Here is a 19,047-nt window from a genome sequence, read left to right as displayed (position 1 = left end):
GACCCTTCTTCAGACTGCTTGGTGTGGGGGGTGGAGAAAATTGGAAAGAGGTGGGAGTGGTCGCCCTAGATTCCCTTCCCTCCACAGATGCCGCCTGACCTACTGAGTTCCTCACCGCTTTCGAGAGAATGGACAGATGGCGTTTTGAGTCAGGACCCTTCTTCAGATTGATTGGAGAGGGTGGGGGAGACGTTTCAGGTTGGGACCCTTCTTCAGAAGTTATAGGTGGATACAGGTGAGGGAGACACAAGAAATTGCAGATGTGGGAATCTTGCATAGAACACAATTTAGTTAGATGCACAGAATCTCTTGCCCGGAGTGAGGGAATCCAGGACCAGAGGACATGGGTTCAAGGTTAAGGGGGAAAGATTTAATAGGAATCTGAGAGGTAACCTCTCCACACAGAGGGTGGTGGGTGTATGGAACAAGCTGCTGGAGGAGGTAGTTGAGGCTGGGACGAGGCCAACGTTTAAGAAACAGATATAGACAGGTACATGGATAGGACAAGTTTGGACCAATGGACCGCAGGCAGGTGGGACTAGTCTAGCCGGGACATGTTGGTTGGTGTGGCCAAGCTGGGCCGAAGGTCCTGTTTCCATACTGTATCACTCTATGACTCTAACACTCTAAATGCTGCAGTAACTCGGCGGGTCAGGCAGCATCTCTGAAGAACATGGATAGGTGACATTTTGGATCGGAGCCCTTCTTCAGACTGACAATAAGTTAACAGATGAGGCAGGTGATCGGCAGATGAGTGAAGTGACAGAGACGAGAGAAAATAAGGAGATAAAAGGATGTGAGATAAGGAGAGAGGAATGTATATGTGCAGCTTTAAGGGACATTGGTCAGGTAGCATTTGGAGTATTGCATACAGTTCTAGTCACTCCATTACAGGACTGATGTGGAGGCTTTGGGGAAGGTGCAGAGATGGTTAACCAAAATGGTTTAAAAACAAGGAACTGCAGATGCTGATTTACAAAAATGGACACAAAATGCTGGAGTAACTCAGCGAGACAGAGAGCACCTCTGGAGAAAAGGAATAGAAACATAGAAAATAGGTGCAGGAGTCGGCCATTCGGCCCTTCGAGCCTGCACCGCCAATCAATATGATCATGGCTGATCATCCAACTCAGTATCCCGTACCTGCCTTCTCTCCATACCCCCTGATCCCCTTAGCCACAAGGGCCACATCTAACTCCCTCTTAAATATAGCCAATTAACTGGCCACAACTACATTCTGTGGCAGAGAGTTCCAGAGATTCACCACTCTCTGTGTGAAAAGTGTTTTTCTCATGAGAAATGTTTTCTCATGGTTCTCAATGGGTGACTGTTTGGGTCGAGACTGAGGAGGGTCTCGACCAGAAACATTACCCATTCCTTCCAGCATTATGTGTTTACCTAAACAGCGCCTATCCACGTGGCGGTGTGCCAGCAGGCTGGAGGAGCGGGCAAAGGCCTTGCCACAGAGTGGGCAGGTGAAGGGGCGCTGGCAGATGTGGACTCGCCGGTGCTCCAGCAGGTGGTCAAGGCGGGTGAAGCCCTTACCACAGGACGGGCAGGGGAAGGGACGCTCACCGCTGTGGGTACGCCGGTGCTGCCACAGGCTGGACATGCGGGTGAAACCCTTGCCACACTCAGCGCACACAAAGGGTCTCTCTCTGGTGTGTATCCGCTGGTGCTCCCGCAGCCCCCATGCTCTTGTCACAGTGGGGGCAGCTGCTCACCGGCGTGGGCCCGCCGGTGCTGCCGCAACCCCCGCGAGCTGTCAAACGCCTCACCACAGTACGGGCAGTCGTAGGGCTGGCCACTGGTGTGCACGTGCTGGTGAGACAGGGCATGGGAGGCCATGGCAAAACGCTCTCCACCCACCGGGCTGGGGACGGCATGGTCGCCGGTGTGCACCCGCTGGTGCTTCAGCAGGCTGCTGGAGCACTTGAAGCGCTTGCCACACTGGGCGCAGGTGTAGGGGCGCTCACCGGTGTGGGTGCGCTGGTGCTTCAGCAGGTTGCTAGAGTGGGTGAAGCCCTTGCCACACTGGGCGCAGGTGTAGGGGCGCTCGCCAGTGTGGATGCGCTTGTGCACCAGCAGGTTGCTGGAGTGGGTGAAGCCCTTGCCACACTGGGCGCAGGTGTAGGGGCGCTCACCGGTGTGGGAGCGCTGGTGCAGCATCAGGCTGTAGGAGCAGGTGAAACCCTTGCCGCACTGGGCGCATGTGTAGGGACGCTCGCCGGTGTGGTTGCGCTGGTGCACCAGCAGCCTGGTGGAGTTGGTGAAGCCCTTGCCGCATTGGGCGCAGATGTGGCGACGCTCGCCGGTGTGGGTTTGCTGGTGCTCCCGCAGGTTCCTGGATTGGGTGAAGACCTTGCCACACTGGGCGCAGGTGTGGGGACACTCGCCGGTGTGGATGCGCTGGTGCTGCCGCAGGCTGTAGGGGCGGGTGAAGCCCTTGCCGCACTGGACACAGGTGTAGGGGCCCTTGACGGTGTGGGTGCGCTGGTGCTCCAGCAGGCTGCTGGAGCGGGTGAATCCCTTGCCGCAGTTGCTGCAGGTGTAGGGGAGCTCGCCGGTATGCAGGTGCCTGTGCGCCTTCAGTTTCGGCAACGATATGAAGCCTTTGCCACAGTCGGAGCAGGTGAAGGGCCGCTCACTGCTGTGCACCCACTGGTGCTCCCGCAGCCGCGACAACCGGGGAAAGCTCCTGCCACAGGTGGAGCAGCCATATGGTTTGTCGCCGATGTGCATTCGCTGGTGAACCTTCAGTTCACTTGACGCCTTGAAACTCTTGCCGCACTCCGTGCAGTCGAAGGGGCGCTCTCCTGTGTGAACCCGTAGGTGGGTCTCCAGCTCGCTCGGCCACCGCCAGATCTTGCCACACACGTCACACTCATAACGCTTCCCCTGGTGCCCTGCCATGTGGTCCTCCACCAAAACTCAGCCCCTCGAAGCTCAGCCCGCACACCAAGCAGATGGAGGGCTGACCCGCACCCTGGCCGCCATCAATGGCTGCTCACGTCTCAGTTTCTCCGTCCACAGCAACAGCTCCTAAACCCTGCAGGAGGGGAAGACAGAGGGTCAACAAGCTGGCAAACAGGACATTACTAACGCATCAAACTAGTGCTTGAAGAGCGGGGGGGGGGGGGGGGGGGGGGGGGTAGGGGGGATTGGGAGGGGGTGAGCGGGGGGATGGGTTAGTGAGAGGGGTGAAGGAGGGGAGAGGTGGTGAGGAGGCAGGGGGGGGATGGGGATGAGGAGGGTGGAAGTGAGGGGAGGGGGAAATGGGACAGGGGGTTGTGAGGGGAGAGGAGGCAAGTGGGAGAAGGGGGGCTTAATGACCTGGGGGGAGCCGAGCATCCGGGCACTGAGTTGAGTCGAGCCGCCCGCACGTCTTCCCGCCCAGCGCCATGACTGCGCACACACGGCGCCGTGACATCACCCCCTAATATGAGCGGGACAGCGGCACCGCCCCCGCCGGCTGTCACATGGGGGTGAGTTGGGAGCGTGAGGGGGTGCTGAACATTCGTGAACGGCGTTGAGCCGCCCGCCTGCACTGCACCTTGACATCAGCCGCTTGCACGGACGGCGTGTACAATTGGCGCCATGGCGTCACTGCCCATCTGAGGGGGACTGCCGGCCCCGCCCCTGCCCAGTCATGTGGGTGGCGGCATGCATCATGGGAAGAAGGTCACACAGTGCTGGAGTCACTCAGCGGGTCGGGCAGCGTCTGTGGAGAGAAGGAATCCGTGACGTTTTAGGTCGAGACCCTTCTTCAGTGATGGGAGATAGAGATAAGGAAGTGTGAGGAGTGAAAACAGGACATATGGAATGGAGTTCAAGTAAAATGTGGAATAGATCTTTGTTAGTTGGGAGAAGGTAACATAGACAAGAGGTGCAGGAGTAGGCCATTCAGCCCTTCAAGCCAGCACCTCCATTCAATATGATCATGGCTGATCATCCACAATCAGTACCCTGCTCCTACTTTCTCCCCATATCCCTTGATTCCTTTAGCGTAAGAACTAAATCTAACTGTGTCTTGTACATCCCGCAGATAGAGAGGGAGAGATATAGAGAGAGAGATCGAGAGAGAGGAGAGGGAGAGGCAGAGAAATCGAGAGATGTCTATGTACATTATTCCGCATTCGTTCTTTACTATTTGATAGTAAAACCAGATTAACCAATCTCGTAGGTTGGAGATAGAGGGAGACAAAGATAAAGATAGAGGGAGGCAGGGAATTCCATAAATTCACAACTTTCTGGGTGATTAAGTTTTTTCTCACCTCAGTCTTAAATGACCTCCCCTTTATTCTAAGACTGTGGCCCCTGGTTCTGGACTCGCCCAACATTGGGAACATTTTTTCCTGCATCTAGCTTATCCAGTCCTTTTATAATTTTATATTTTTCTATAAGTGGAGCTGGCTGGCTTCGGGGCGTGGAGAGTGGCGGTGGCGCGTTGCTGCGGCCCGGCTCCGGTGGATGGAACACCGGGAGCTCGCGGATCCCCGGTGGGAGGCTGCTTTGCAGGGCACCGGCAGCGGCGACTTCTCCCGCCCGAATTGCGGGGTTGAGAGTGACCTGGAGGGGGGCCCTACAACGCCCGGCGCGGCCTTAATTTGCCGCGGACTAGCGCCCGCCGGGGGCTTTGACCTCGACTTCGGGAGGGAAATGGAATGCAGGGGAGAGACAAGAACTTTGCCTTCCATCACAGTGAGGAGGAGAGCCACTGTGATGGATGTTTATGTGAATAGTGTTGGTGTGTGTTTTGGTTCTTTTATTGTATGGCTGCAGAAACTACATTTCGTTTGAACCTCATGTGAGGTTCAAATGACAAATAAAGGTATTGTATTGTATTGTATAAGATCACCCCCCATCCTTCTAAACTCCAGTGAATACAAGCCGAGTCTTTTCAATCTTTCCTCATATGCCAGGGATCAATCTCATGAACCTACTCTTCACTGCTTCAATCACAAGGATGTCCTTCCTCAAATTAGGAGACCAAAACTGTACCCAAAACTCCAGATGTGGTCTCACCAGAGCCCTATACAACTGCAGAAGAACCTATTTACTCCTATACTGAAATCCTCTTGTTATGAAGGCCAACATTCCATTAGCTTTCTTCACTGCCTGCTGTACCTGTAAGCCAACTTTCAGTGACCGGTGTACAAGGACGCCCAGGTCTCGCTGCACCTCCCCCTTACCTAACCTAACCCCATTGAGATAATAATCTGCCCCCTTGTTTTTGCCACCAAAGTGGATAACCTCACATTTATCTATATTATACTGCATCTGCCACGCATCTGCCCAACCACTCAACCTGTCCAGGTCACCCTGCAACCTCCTAACATCCACTTCACAGTTCACACTGCCACCCAGCTTTGTATCATCCACAAACTTGCTGGGGTTGCTTCTAATTCCCTCTTCCAAATCATTAATATATATATTAAACAGTTGCGGCCCCAACACCGAGCCTTGCGGCACTCCACTCGCCACTGCCTGCCATTCTGAAGAGGACCCGTTCACTCCTGCTCTTTGCTTCCGGTCTGCCAACCAATTTTGTATCCATGTCAACACCCTACCCCCAATACCATGTGCTCTAATTTTAGTCACCAGCCAGTGACGTGGCCTCCACTGCCCTCTGTGGCAGGGTGATTCAATCAATTCCCAACTCTCTGGGTGAAATAGTTTATTCTAATTGAGGTCCTCCTTCTCAGCCCCTCCGACTCAATCAAATTAATAGCAGGCAGCCTTGGAAGCCTTACCCCATTACTCAAACCTCACGTCAAAACCCTTGGCGTGATATTTGACTCAGCATTGAAAGTTGACAACAAGTCAATGCCGTGGTAAAAGTTAGCTTCTTCCAGCTTTGGATGATAGCTAAAATAAAACAATTCCTCCAGTTTGACGGCCTCGAAAAGATTATGGAAGAACTTGGATAAGGACATGGACATTTTTAAACCAGATTTGCTGGCTGCAACGGAAAAACCCCCAATCCACAAAGGAAGAATAAGTTTCGAACCTGTCTGTGGGCCTAGGCATTACACGACGGTGCGAATGGAGTGGGCAGGAAAGGCTGAGACGGAGATAACGAGATTATCTTGGATACACAAAGGAAGGAACCGAGACTCAGCAGACGGGAATAAACAGCCCAACAGCAAAACATATCACCATCGTGGATGACCCATCCATCGGGACAATGGGAGCCCATCTAGGCGATGGGATAACGATCAGGCTGAGGGATCATGACATCAGCAAACCCCTTATCATCGGAAGCCTATTGTTCATGCCAGATCGAAACTGGGAATAATCAAAAGACCCTTTTGTCCAGAGAACCATCTGGGGGGTTTCAAGGGAGAAACTCGGGTATAAAAAGATGGAGTCAAGCCAGAACTCGTCCTCTCTTTCTGCTCTGCTGGACGGCTCGTGACCCTGCATCAATCTAGCTGTAAGTACCCCAGTGACCTGGTACGATGTGCCCGATAGATTTCCTTCCATAGTCTTAGTTTAAAGCATAAGTTTAGCCACGTATTATGTAGTGTTGGTGAGATTCGATTTCTCATTGTTTAATAAAGCCTGTACATTTTAGACTGGCTTTGAGTCCATCTTGGTTTCTGTTTTCTCTCATCAGCACACTCTGGTCAAGTCAACCTTTTATCATATCCCACCATAATTCCGAGGTGTAGAACCCAGGGGAATCCCTTTTGTTGTATTCTCTCTCTTGGGAACCGCTCGAGTGGAGTGGTGGCCGTTTTACCCTCCGACAAGGGAGAGAATAACTCGGGCAGTTGAGCCCAAAGTGGAGCAAAGGGAAACTAAACCCCTACAGAATGGCGACCATGGCAAGACCTCGGTGGTTTGGGATATGTGACTTGCCATAGGGGGTGAGAGAACGTAGCAAGGTGGAGGAGAGAATCTCCTCGTATCTGTTTAAAAAGATCAATCTCACCAAACAATGGGTGATAGCACTTTTGAGAGCACAGCAGCCCGCAGCAGCAGCAGCTCAATGGACAGAAAGCAAAGCTTATAATAAAGGGCAGGAAAAGGCAGTTTGGCTAGCGTGCCTATCATAGCAGGTAGCCAAAATTGAGAGACAGGTAGATAGTCTGGAAGAGCAACTAAGAGAAGCTAGGGCCAGCGCTGAGGAAAGCGCTAGAGAAGGGGAAGGGCTATATGAGGAACTCAGTGGAGCCAGGCAGTGTATCTTGCAGGCTACAGAAATGCCCAGGAATTCCTCCAATGCCAGGTGGTAGAGGCAAAGGAGAGGAAACGGAACACCCAGGAACTCCTGGCTCAGAGTACACAGAAGTACAGGGAGCAGGAGGGAAAGTTCCAAGATATCCAAGCAGCATACAGGGTGGCCTGTAGCGAGCTAGGGGATTGTGATCACGGTCCTTGCCAGGCAAGGATAGCGTAGCTGGAAGAGACTCTGTCCAAGAATAGGGGACGGGTTCACCTGGTAGGAGGAGGGGGGTCCCCCGGGGGCAGAGGGCTTCCCTCAGCAGAGGATTCCCCAGGGACAAAGGGGAATAGGCCGCCTCCTGAGGCGCCGGGAATAGGTCCGGGTCGGCAGGTGGGGTTCGGGTTGTCCGGGGAGGGGCGGGATAGCACCCTCAGTTAGCAGTGTCTGCGCCATGTGTAGCACACCACAAGGTGGTGGGGTTACCGATCATGGTGGGAGAGCCGGGGGTAAAGGGGCAACAGCCCCGGGTAGGGCAGATGTGCCTGGTACGGCAAAGTGAATATGGTCCCCCTGTAGGGCAGGCAGATAGGGGGCCCATAGAGAGTGATATCACCATTCCCCATGGGGCACATGTGCTCAGGGGGATGGTAGCTCACATTCCCAGGTTAACCAGGGTGGGAGACTCGTCATTGCATTTTATGGAGGTGCAGCAGGCAGCCGACATAAACGATTGCGATGAGGCAGAACGGGTAAAGCTACTACTGATGACCCTAGATTCATACCTATGCCTGCAAATGGTCCAAAACGCTGCAGCGAGATTCCTGACGCACCTGAAAAAGGGACCACATCACCCCGATTCTGGCCTCTCTCCACTGGCTCCCTGTGTGGCTCGGAATAAATTTCAAGATCCTTCATTATGTCTACAAAGCCCTTAACGGGCTTGCCCCCACCTACATCAAAAGTCTGCTCACCCACCACACCACCTCCAGGTCCCTCAGATTGGCCGACTTGGGGCTACTGAACATCCCACGGTTTAGGCATAAGCTCAGGGGCAACCGCGCCTTTGTGGTTGCAGCTTCTAAGACTGTGGAACAGCATCCCTCTTCCGATCAGAACTGCCCCCTCCATCGACTCTTTTAAGTCGAGATTTAAAACTCATCTTTACTATCAAGCCTTTCTTGATGTCCTCTGAGGGAGCGCTGCATGTATGTATTTATGTATGTACTTAATCTATGAACCAATGTTGTATAACGTTAGTACCTCCACCAATGTAAACACTTTGGCCAACGAGAGTTGTTTTTTAAATGTGCTATGCACTTGACTTGAAGAAATTGAAAATTCCATAAATCAAAACCAATTTTGGGATATGTGGAATAACCTGAGCACAACAAAACTACAAACATTACCAATTCAAGACGGTGATATCTGGAGAGCACTTTTCAAAAATCTATATATAAGACATCCCAATAAATAAAATAAACTTAAATTATTCTCATATCAAAGAAAAACTCCAAACATTAGAAACAGTAATTAAAGATGATCAAATCCCTCTTAATTTCCCAATTACCATAAAAATAAAATCTCTTCACTCAAAGAAAGCCTGTGGTCCAGACAGCATTAAAAATGAAATGCTCAAGTACAGCACGCCGGAGATACAGGACATAGTGCTTAGGCTGTTCAACATCATACTACGTTCAGAGAGACAGAGAGCAAGAGACAGAAAGAGTTGTCTGTGTACATTATTCCACAGTTGTTGTTTACTATTTGACAGTAGAGAGACAGAGAGGGACAGAAATAGAGATAGACAGAGACAGAGAGGGACGGAGACGGAGAGGGACAGAGACGGAGAGGACAGGAGACGGAGAGAGACAGACGGAGACGGAGAGAGAGACAGAGAGACGGAGAGAGACAGAGACGGAGAGAGACAGAGACGGAGAGAGACGGAGACGGAGAGAGACGGAGACGGAGAGAGACGGAGACGGAGAGGGACAGAGACGGACGGAGAGAGGAGAGAGACGGAGACGGAGAGGGACGGAGACGGAGAGGGACGGAGACGGAGAGGGACGGAGACGGAGAGGGACGGAGACGGAGAGAGAGAGAGAGACGGAGAGAGACGGAGAGAGACGACGAGAGGGAGAGACGGACAGAGACGGAGAGAGACAGAGATGGAGAGAGACAGAGATAGATAGTTGACAGAGACAGAGATATAGAGAAGGTACACTAAATGCTGGAGAAACTCAGCGGGTGCAGCAGCATCTATGAAGCGAAGGAAATAGGTAGCGTTTCGGGCTGAAACCCTTCTTCAGACTGATGGGGGGGGGTGGGGGGAGAAGAAAGGAAAAAGGAGGAGGAGCATGAGGGCTAAGGGAGAGGTAGGAAAGGGAGGAGACAGCAAGGGCTAACAGAATTGTGAGAATTCAATGTTCATGCCACCAGGATGCAGACTCCCCATGCGGAATATGAGGTGCTGTTCCTCCAATTTCCCGTGTTGCTCGCTCTGGCCGTGGAGGAGACCCAGGACAGAGAGGGTTGCACGTAAGGTCACTGGGTCATAGGGCTCGACGCACGGAGCCGCTAAATCCCACTGGAAGACACCCGTCACTTCCGGTATATGTTATTAATGCTAGAAACGCGTACTTTCCTACCTGTTAAAAACCGCCAAAATGTTGAAATTTCTGCGCTGAAAAAAATTGTGGGAGTCGGGGTAAGTGTGAGAGACATGTACCCAACTTTAGAATTCCAAATGTGAAGCGAAATGAAGGAATAGAGAAGCGAGAACTGAAGGGACAACAGCAGCTAAAGTGCTTGGTAAACATTGAAAATATTGGGAATTATCGCGTTTGCTCACTGCATTTCATCAACTAAGGCATTATTTGTGTTTTTTCTTGATTCCTTTGGTATCTAAAAATTCTCAGAAGTGATAAGTCTGGCTGTAAATTTTTCTTCAGATGCTTTTTCATTTTGTATGTAAAAACCCACGAGAACCATGGGCGATTTAAAAAATTTACAGCCAGATTTATCACTTATGAAACTTTTTAGATGACAAAGGAATCAAGAAAAAACACAAATAATGCCTTGCTGTTGATGAAATGCAGTGAGCAAATGGCCAATGTTCGCCAAGCACTCTGGCTGTTGGTGTCCCTTGAGTTCTCGCTTCTATCTACCGTCATTTCTCCTCACTTTAGGAATTCTGAAGGAGGCTAAATGTCTCTCACACTTATCCCGATTTCCATAATTATTTACAGTGCACAAATTGTCAATTTCAGCGGGTTTTAAAGGTCCCGCTACGCTGGAAACAATGGTCAGATGAAGGAAGCAGATGTAGGGAAAGAACAAGAGAGGAAAATGTTGAGGCCTTACAAAGGAAAGGTATCACAGAGGACAAGTACAATATTCCATTTAATTTGGGGGAGCTAAAGAGAGCTCTGGCCAAGTGTAAGAACTCAGCCCCAGGAAAGGGTGATATTTGTTACATAATGATAAAGCATCCAAGTGAGGAGGGACTCCAAAAGATACTTGCACTATATAACAAGGCGTGGGAAGAAGGGCGAATACCGGAGAGGTGGAAGGAAGCAATCATTGTGCCTATTAGAAAACCAGGGAAAGATGCAAGCAAAATTGAGTATAGAAGTTGGGATGTAATGTTAAAATTGTACAAGGCATTGGTGAGGCCAATTCTGGAGTATGGGGTACAATTTTGGTCGCCTAATTATAGGAAGGACGTCAACAAAATAGAGAGAGTACAGAGGAGATTTACTAGAATGTTGCCTGGGTTTCAGCAACTAAGTTACAGAGAAAGGTTGAACAAGTTAGGGCTTTATTCTTTGGAGCGCAGAAGATTAAGGGGGGACTTGATAGAGGTCTTTAAAATGATGAGAGGGATAGACAGAGTTGACGTGGATAAGCTTCTCCCACTGAGAGTAGGGAAGATTCAAACAAGGGGACACGACTTGAGAATTAAGGGACAGAAGTTTAGGGGTGACATGAGGGGGAACTTCTTTACTTTACATGGGAACATATTCACCATGACATCTATAAAGAGAGCCTCCGTGCCTACAATTTAGACTTAAAAAGTGCTAGAGAAACATTTTTCTCCAATATCATTAACAACAACACTAATAAGGCAAAAACCCTATTTGCAACTGTTGACAGACTGACTAACCCCCCAACACAAATACCACCTGAACTCCATTCCACGCAGAAATGCAATGAGTTTGCATTATTTTATACAGAAAAAATTGAAGGCATCAGACGTGCCATCAATATCTCCGCTTCAAATAAAAATGTTGGATCACCACCCTATTTAGGCAAAGGTAATGTGGCAATGATGACATGCTTTAATGCATTATTTAGGGGAGAACCATAAACAAAAAACGCTCCGCAAAGGCTGAAGGACGCATCTCCGAGATATTTTTTAGGTTTCATTTCCCTTTTCTTTCTAAGTATCCATTCCGCTTTCAAATAATGTTTTGCATGGTTTCACAGCAAAGTTATTTGAAATCCTTCCCCCCCCCCCCCCCCTGTGGCAAAAATAAAGGCTTCTCATTTACATCAGCTTCCAACACACTTCGAAACAAAGTTGCAAGAGAGGAACACTGAACTTTTCACTGCTGCAGCAGGCAGGGGAGGGCTGCAATCTTACATTTGGGAACGGGCTCAGTTCCAATGGAGGAGACGGGTGCATGGTGGAATATTGGGTTGGGGGATCACACCATTGGGGGAGCAGACCCAACGGGTCTGCACTTGGTCTAGTAGACTCTAAAACTCTTGTGGAAACGGTGACACAACTAAGGCCATCCACCTGCTGCCTTGATGCTTTACCTACCAACTTCTTTAAGAATGTTTTTGACTGCCTAGCAATAGACATACTGCAAATAGTTAACAGCTCTCTTCAATCAGACAATTTCCCAAAAGCCTTGAAAACTGCAGTTATTAAACCTCTTTTAAAAAAGTGGAGCCTAGATGCCTCTATTATTAACAACTATAGACCAATATCAAACCTATCTTTCATAAGTAAAATCATTGAGAAAGTTGTCCTCCTGCAACTTAATCACTTCCTGGCTTCAACTGGCTGCTACGACAACTCCCAGTCAGGATTTCGACCTCTTCATAGCACCGAGACCGCCCTTAATAAAGTTGTAAACGACATCCGTCTTAACACAGACTCTAGCAAAGTTTCAATATTAATGCTATTAGACCTCAGTGCTGCATTCGACACTGTTGATCACTCAATACTTTTGGACAGGTTGGAAAAACAGGTGGGGCTCTCAGGCACAGTCTTAAGTTGGTTCAGGTCATATTTACAAGATAGGAACTATTTTGTTTCCATTGGTGACTTTGTATCAGAACCAACCAACGTGACGTGTGGAGTCCCGCAAGGTTCGATCTTTATTCAACATCTACATGCTCCCACTAGGGCAAATCATGCGAAATAATAATATTGACCACCACTTCTATGCCGATGACACTCAAATCTATGTAGCGCTATCACCAAATGACTATCGCCCCATAGATCTGCTGTGCCAGTGCATTGAGCAAGTCAAAGACTGGATGTGCCAAAATTTTCTCCAACTAAATAAGGACAAAACGGAGATAATTGTTTTTGGTGCTAAAAAAGAAAGGCTTAGAGTAACCCAACACCTACACTCTCTGACCCTGAAAACGTCAAACAAAGCCAGAAATCTTGGGATCATTATGGATTCAGATTTAAATTTCGACAGTCACATCAAATCAGTAACAAAATCGGCCTACTATCACCTCAAAAACGTAGCAAGATTAAGAGGACTCATGTCAGCTCAAGACTTAGAAAAACTTGTACATGCCTTTATTAATAGCAGGCTAGATTATTGTAATGGTCTCCTTGCAGGTCTTCCTAAAAAAACTGTCAGGCAGCTACAGCTTGTTCAGAACGCTGTTGCTAGAGTTCTAACAAAGACCAACACATTTGAGCACATTACACCAATTCTTAAATCCTTACATTGGCTCCCTGTATGTCAGAGAATTGATTTTAAAATCCTGCTGCTCACCTATAAATCACTACATGGTTTAGGACCAAAGTATATCACTGACATGCTTCCACTATATAAGCCTTCTAGACCGCTAAGATCTTCTGAAACCAATCTGTTAGTGATTCCCAGAGTAAATACAAAACATGGGAAAGCAGGATTTAGTTACTATGCAACAAATAGCTGGAATAAACTTCCTGAAGATTTAAGACTTGCCTCAACTTTGACCACTTTTAAAACAAGACTGAAAACTTTTATGTTTACTTTAGCTTTTAGCTAAATCTTAACTACATTGCACTTTTAACTTTTGCACTTTTTATAATGCATTTTTAATTTTGCTTTTCTTTTCTTTTAGTTATTTTATTTCATTTTATTATTTCATTTTATTGTATGACATGTTTTTATGTGAAGCACTTTGAGTCTGTCTCGTGTATGAAATGTGCTATATAAATAAAGTTGCCTTGCCTTGCCTTACTCAGAGAGTGGTAGCGGTGTGGAATGAGCTTCCAGTGGAAGTGGTGGAGGCAGGTTCGTTTTTATAATTTAAAAATAAATTGGATAGTTATATGGATGGGAAAGGAATGGAGGGTTATGGTCTGAGCGCAGGTATATGGGACTAGGGGAGAATACGTGTTCGGCACGGACTAGAAGGGTCAAGATGGCCTGTTTCCGTGCTGTAATTGTTATATGGTTATTATCCAGTAAATTATAGACCTATAGCTTTAACAGCACACATGTGTAAACTGATGGAAAGACTGGTAAATGAAAGATTAACGCATCTAATGGAAGAAAAAGGTATAGTGGCTAATTATCAGAGTGGCTTTAGAAAAGGGAGAGGTACTAATGATCCAGTTCTGTGCTTGGAAGATGATATAAGGAAAGCACAAGTCAAAAAAGAATCTGTAGTTACCATATTTTTTGATGTAGAGAAGGCTTACGATATGTTGTGGAGAGAAGGCCTTGTAATAAAGCTGCATTTAATGGGAGTAGGAGGAAATATTTTTAACTGGATAATGGATTTTCTCAACGGTAGAAGTATCCAAGTTAAAATAGGGTCAGACATCTCTAGTAAATGTGTAGTCGAGAATGGAACTCCCCAGGGAAGTGCGATAAGCCCGTCCTATTCTCAATCATGATCAATGATATATTTGCAAACATTCAACCAGAGATGGGGTGATCGCTCTTTGCAGATGATGGCAACCTATGGAGAAGGGGGAGGAATATAGATTTTATCGTGGAAAAGTACAGCAACGGATAGCCCAGGTGGAAGAGTGGGGAGGGAAATGGGGTTTTAAATTCTCTATAGAGAAGACAAAGACAATGGTTTTCACAAGGAAGAAAATTAAAGAGGATGTCCAGTTAAAACTATACGGCAACAAATTGGAAAGAGTAAAAGATTTCCGTTTCCTGGGGGTTCATTTTGACTCCAGATTAACATGGAGGGTCCACATTACAAAAATAATTGAAAAATGCAAAGAAGCCATCAATGTAATGTGATGCTTGGCAGGTTTAGAGTGGGGAGCAGATGTATTATCTCTTAAACATATTTATGTATCACTGATCAGATCCAGACTAGAGTATGGCAGTATAGCTTATGGGTCAGCATCTAAGTCAGTGTTGTCCGAGTTGGACAAAGTCCAAGCGGAAGCTCTAAGAATCTGTATAGGAGGTGTGCGGATGTCACCTGTATGTGCACTACAGGTGGAAACTGGGGAGATGCCGTTGAGACTGCGCCGCAGACAACTAATGGCTAATTACTGGCTAAGCCTTAAGGGTCATGGAGAGAACCACCCAACAAAACAGGTAGTACAGGAGTGCTGGGAGAGAGGGGTGGCTCAGTCTGGAAGCTTCGGCTGGGTTGGAGGAGTTGTGGCAAGGGACATGGGAGTAGAGGACAAAGAGTTCTGCCCTGCAGTATTGTGGCCATCTGTCCCAATATGGTTACTGAACATCCCAAAAGTTGATCTGGAGATATGGGAGGCAAAAAGGAGGAACAAAAATTCAGACCTAAAGACAGAATATCATAGCCATATAGATAATAGATACAGGGAACACCTCTTAATTTTCACAGATGGATCAAAGGACCCAGTAGCTGAAACAGCAGGGGCGGCTGTGGTAGTCCAGGGGATGAATGTTGAGCTTTACAAAAGAACAAACAACTATTTGACAGTATATACAGTGGAACTGTACGCTATTTTGATGGCAGTTCGGTGGATGGAACAGGTGCAACCATGGAAAGTAGTAATATGTAGCGACTCATTATCTGCAATCCAGAGTATTGGGTCTGGTGCATCCCATAGGCGGCCTGACTTAGTTTATGAAATCCTGCTACTATTAAGCCAAGTGACAAGGAGGGGCAGTGACGTGACTTTGTTGTGGCTCCCAGCACACATTGGTGTTCTAGGGAATGAAAAGGTGGATAAATTGGCAAAGGAGGCTGTAAAAAAAAGAAACATAGAGGTAAACTTACAACTATCCAAATCTGAAGGAAAACACATTGTGTGGAAGAAGATAAATCAGGAATGGCAACAATACTGGGAACAGGAGACAAAGGGGAGACACCTCTATTTGCTACAAAACAGAGTGGGCATTACAGCAAGAAGAGGGGGGAACAGGTAGTATTAACAAGATTGAGGCTAGGACACACTCACCTGAACAGCACATTAAAAACATTGGGAAAACACCCTACTGGGCTGTGTGAGGAATGCCATCAACCGGAAACAGTTCAGCATGCCCTAGTGGCATGTAGGAGATATGAGACAGAAAGAGGATTTATGATCATTGAAATGAGGAAAGTTGGATTGACAGAAATATCAGTAAAGAACATTCTAGAGTGTGGAGGGAAAGGAAAAGGAGCAAAGTTGTTGTTTGATTTCTTGAGGGCCTCTGGGCTTATAAAAAGGATCTAATATAAAGACATGAGTACTGTGGAATGAAGCCAGAAGGTGGCAGCAATGCAACATTGTGGATGCCGGCTGCCGTAAAACTCCAAAGAACAAGTAGAAGAAACAATGTCAGTGTTTACCTGCAGTTCATCGCGTGTACTCCACTTGGCGTAGCGTAACAACAGTATGGGACCGTCATGGGTCGTGACCCGACTGCCGTGAAACCTCCCTATGAAGCCCAGTGGTAAATCCGGCTCCCTGTTTGACAGTGGAGACAAATAGTAGGTATGTTACAAAACCTACCTGAATCGTCATTGGGAATCTGCCCTCAGCCATGTCCGCGATTTTGGCGCTGTTTGGAGGGGGCGGGTTTAAAACGCGATTTTTACTAGGCTGTACTAATCGCAGATGTTCAGCCTAGTAAATCATTAACGAAAAATCGCTGCAAGACCCGGTCGCAAAAGGTATTATTAGTTTTATAGGCCTCGATAATATAGTTCTAATAGTTTTTAAATTACTGTCTGATTCCGCAACCTCTCGCAGCCCCAGGGTTTTATAAAGCAAACAATTAAAGGTATGTACCTTATTTTTACATTAAATGGGGCATATATATAACCCTGAAATATCAAGTTATCTATAGCGAGTAGTTCATTTTGGGCTTTTTATATCCCGCAGTATTTTTCTCGGCATTTGAGGGCACTAATCCAGCGCGATATCAACGTTCTAAACCAGCGCGTTCACATGAACCCACTAGAAAGCCGATTTAAATGGGCATTTATTTACAGCAATTGAACACTAAATTCCTTCCATTTGGCCTATAAATTAATGTAAATTAGATATAAAAATCATGTTATATTGTGAATTATTTGTGAATAATCTTTGGACACTTAGGCTATTTAAAAATGTTAATCTTTCCTTAAGAAATGGGCTTTTGACTATCCAAGATCACAGCTTTTTTGTAATGTCCATTGAAAATCAATAGGGAACAAGATGCTAATTTCCGAGTATGAAAATGGCCATAACTTTTTTAATACTTGAGATATGAAAGTGAATTTGGTGTCAAATTAAACTTATTGTTATGCTTTATCTGATGGGATAAATTGCAGACTTGATTTTTAAAATCTCAAAATTTTGTAACATTGCTACAAATAGAGAGAAAGTGAGAGGAAGAGAGAGGGCGGGAGATAGAGAGAGAGATAGAGAAAGACAGAGAGAGAGAGATTGTGTCCCGACTCCCCGCTTCCCCCAGCGGCGACACGACTCCTCCACCGCCCCGGCCGCCCGGCGCCGACCCATCAGCCCCACCCGAGATTGATGGTCGTGTTGCGGCGGCGGCGGCGGGACCCGGCACAGACCCGACCCCAGGCCCGGCTCCCCGAGCTCCGCCAACCCCAACCCCAACCCCAGGCCCGGCTCCCCGAGCTCCGCCAACCCCAACCCCAGGCCCGGCTCCCCGAGCTCCGCCAACCCCAGGCCCAGTCACTGTCTCCCGGGTGCGAGGCCGCGGCCTGGACCCCCCGGCACCGAATCCCCAGCCAGCGCGCCCGCCCCGCCCGCCCTGATCCACCGGAGCCTCTCACCGTGTCCGGCCCGGCCCGGCCCGGGTCCTCACTCACTCACTCACTCGCGGCTCATCTCATCCCGCCCGCGCGCTGCCCGTTGCCCCGGAGACGGAGAGAGACAGAGAGACCGCTCGGCGCAGGGGACTCAGCCCGGAAATGACGTCGCTGCCCCGGCCGCCCGTTGCCCCGGAGACAGAGAGACCGCGCAACGCGGGGGAGAGAGGGGCATCAGCCCGGAAATGACGTTGCTGCCCCGGCCCATTGCCCCGCGGGCTGCGAGGTCGAGCAGCGGGGCGGCCTCAGCCCGGAAATGACGCCACGGCCAAGATGGAGCCGACCTGGGCTGGTCGGAGAGAGAGAGGGAGAGGGGGGAGAGTGTGGGGAGGGAGAGAGTGAGTGAGAGAAAAGAGGGTGGGAGGGAGAGAGAGAGGGGGATGAAGGCAAAGACAATGGTTTTCACAAGAAAGAAAATTAGAAACATAGAAATTAGGTGCAGGAGTAGGCCATTCGGCCCTTCGAGCCTGCACCGCCATTCAATATGATCATGGCTGATCATCCAAATCAGTATCCCGTACCTGCCTTCTCTCCATACCCCCTGATCCCCTTAGCCACAAGGGCCACATCTAACTCCCTCTTAAATATAGCCAATGAACTGGCCTCGACTACCCTCTGCGGCAGAGAGTTCCAGAGATTCACCACTCTCTGTGTGAAAAAAGTTCTTCTCATCTCGGTTTTAAAGGATTTCCCCCTTATCCTTAAGCTGTGACCCCTTGTCCTGGACTTCCCCAACATCGGGAACAATCTTCCTGCATCTAGCCTGTCCAACCCATTAAGAATTTTGTAAGTTTCTATAAGATCCCCTCTCAATCTCCTAAATTCTAGAGTGTATAAACCAAGTCTATCCAGTCTTTCTTCATAAGACAGTCCTGACATCCCATGAATCTGTCTGGTGAACCGTCTCTGCACTCCCTCTATGGCAATAATGTCCTTGCTCAGATTTGGAGACCAAAACTGTACGCAATACTCCAGGTGTGGTCTCACCAAGACCCTGTACAACTGCAGTAGAACCTCCCTGCTCCTATACTCAAATCCTTTTGCAATGAAAGCTAACATACCATTCGCTTTCTTTACTGCTTGCTGCACCTGCATGCCTACCTTCAATGACTGGTGTACCATGGCACCCAGGTCTCGCTGCATCTCCCCCTTTCTCAATCGGCCACCATTTAGATAATAGTCTGCTTTCCCGTTTTTGCCACCAAAACGGATAACCTCACATTTATCCACATTATACGGCATCTGCCAAACATTTGCCCACTCACCCAGCCTATCCAAGTCACCTTGCAGTCTCCTAGCATCCTCCTCACAGCTAACACTGCCCCCCAGCTTAGTGTCATCCGCAAACTTGGAGATATTGCCTTCAATTC

At 48.3% G+C, this 19,047-nt stretch overlaps 1 protein-coding gene across 4 annotated transcripts; it reads right to left on the bottom strand.

Annotated features, from left to right (window-relative positions):
• Positions 1 to 548: 548 nt before the first annotated feature.
• LOC129715351 (zinc finger protein 229-like) lies at positions 549 to 17,837 on the bottom strand. 4 transcript variants are annotated; one of them, XM_055665227.1, is made up of 4 exons: positions 17,642 to 17,804; positions 16,202 to 16,319; positions 7,954 to 8,001; positions 549 to 3,049 (listed from the first exon to the last, which is right to left on the bottom strand). In XM_055665227.1, exon 4 carries the CDS (start codon positions 2,911 to 2,913, stop codon positions 1,702 to 1,704), a length of 1,212 nt encoding a protein of 403 aa, XP_055521202.1. In that variant the 5' UTR covers positions 2,914 to 3,049; positions 7,954 to 8,001; positions 16,202 to 16,319; positions 17,642 to 17,804; the 3' UTR covers positions 549 to 1,701. The 4 variants fall into 4 exon arrangements, 3 of the variants coding, with proteins under 3 accessions (XP_055521202.1, XP_055521201.1, XP_055521203.1); XM_055665226.1 differs by lacking the exon at positions 7,954 to 8,001; XR_008726484.1 differs by lacking the exons at positions 549 to 3,049; positions 7,954 to 8,001 and adding an exon at positions 13,590 to 15,613 and having other exon boundaries at positions 17,642 to 17,837.
• Between the last annotated feature and the right edge of the window lie 1,210 nt (positions 17,838 to 19,047).

This window comes from Leucoraja erinacea, unplaced genomic scaffold, assembly GCF_028641065.1.
Source record: "Leucoraja erinacea ecotype New England unplaced genomic scaffold, Leri_hhj_1 Leri_1131S, whole genome shotgun sequence".
NCBI classification, from domain to species: domain Eukaryota; kingdom Metazoa; phylum Chordata; class Chondrichthyes; order Rajiformes; family Rajidae; genus Leucoraja; species Leucoraja erinaceus.
Note: the sequence above shows the minus strand (reverse complement) of the source record. Positions and strands in the feature narration are given on the sequence as shown.

Bases quoted from the DNA above. Each gene is read 5' to 3' on its own strand.
- LOC129715351 (XM_055665227.1), bottom strand. From the start codon at position 2,913: ATGGCAGGGCACCAGGGGAAGCGTTATGAGTGTGACGTGTGTGGCAAG.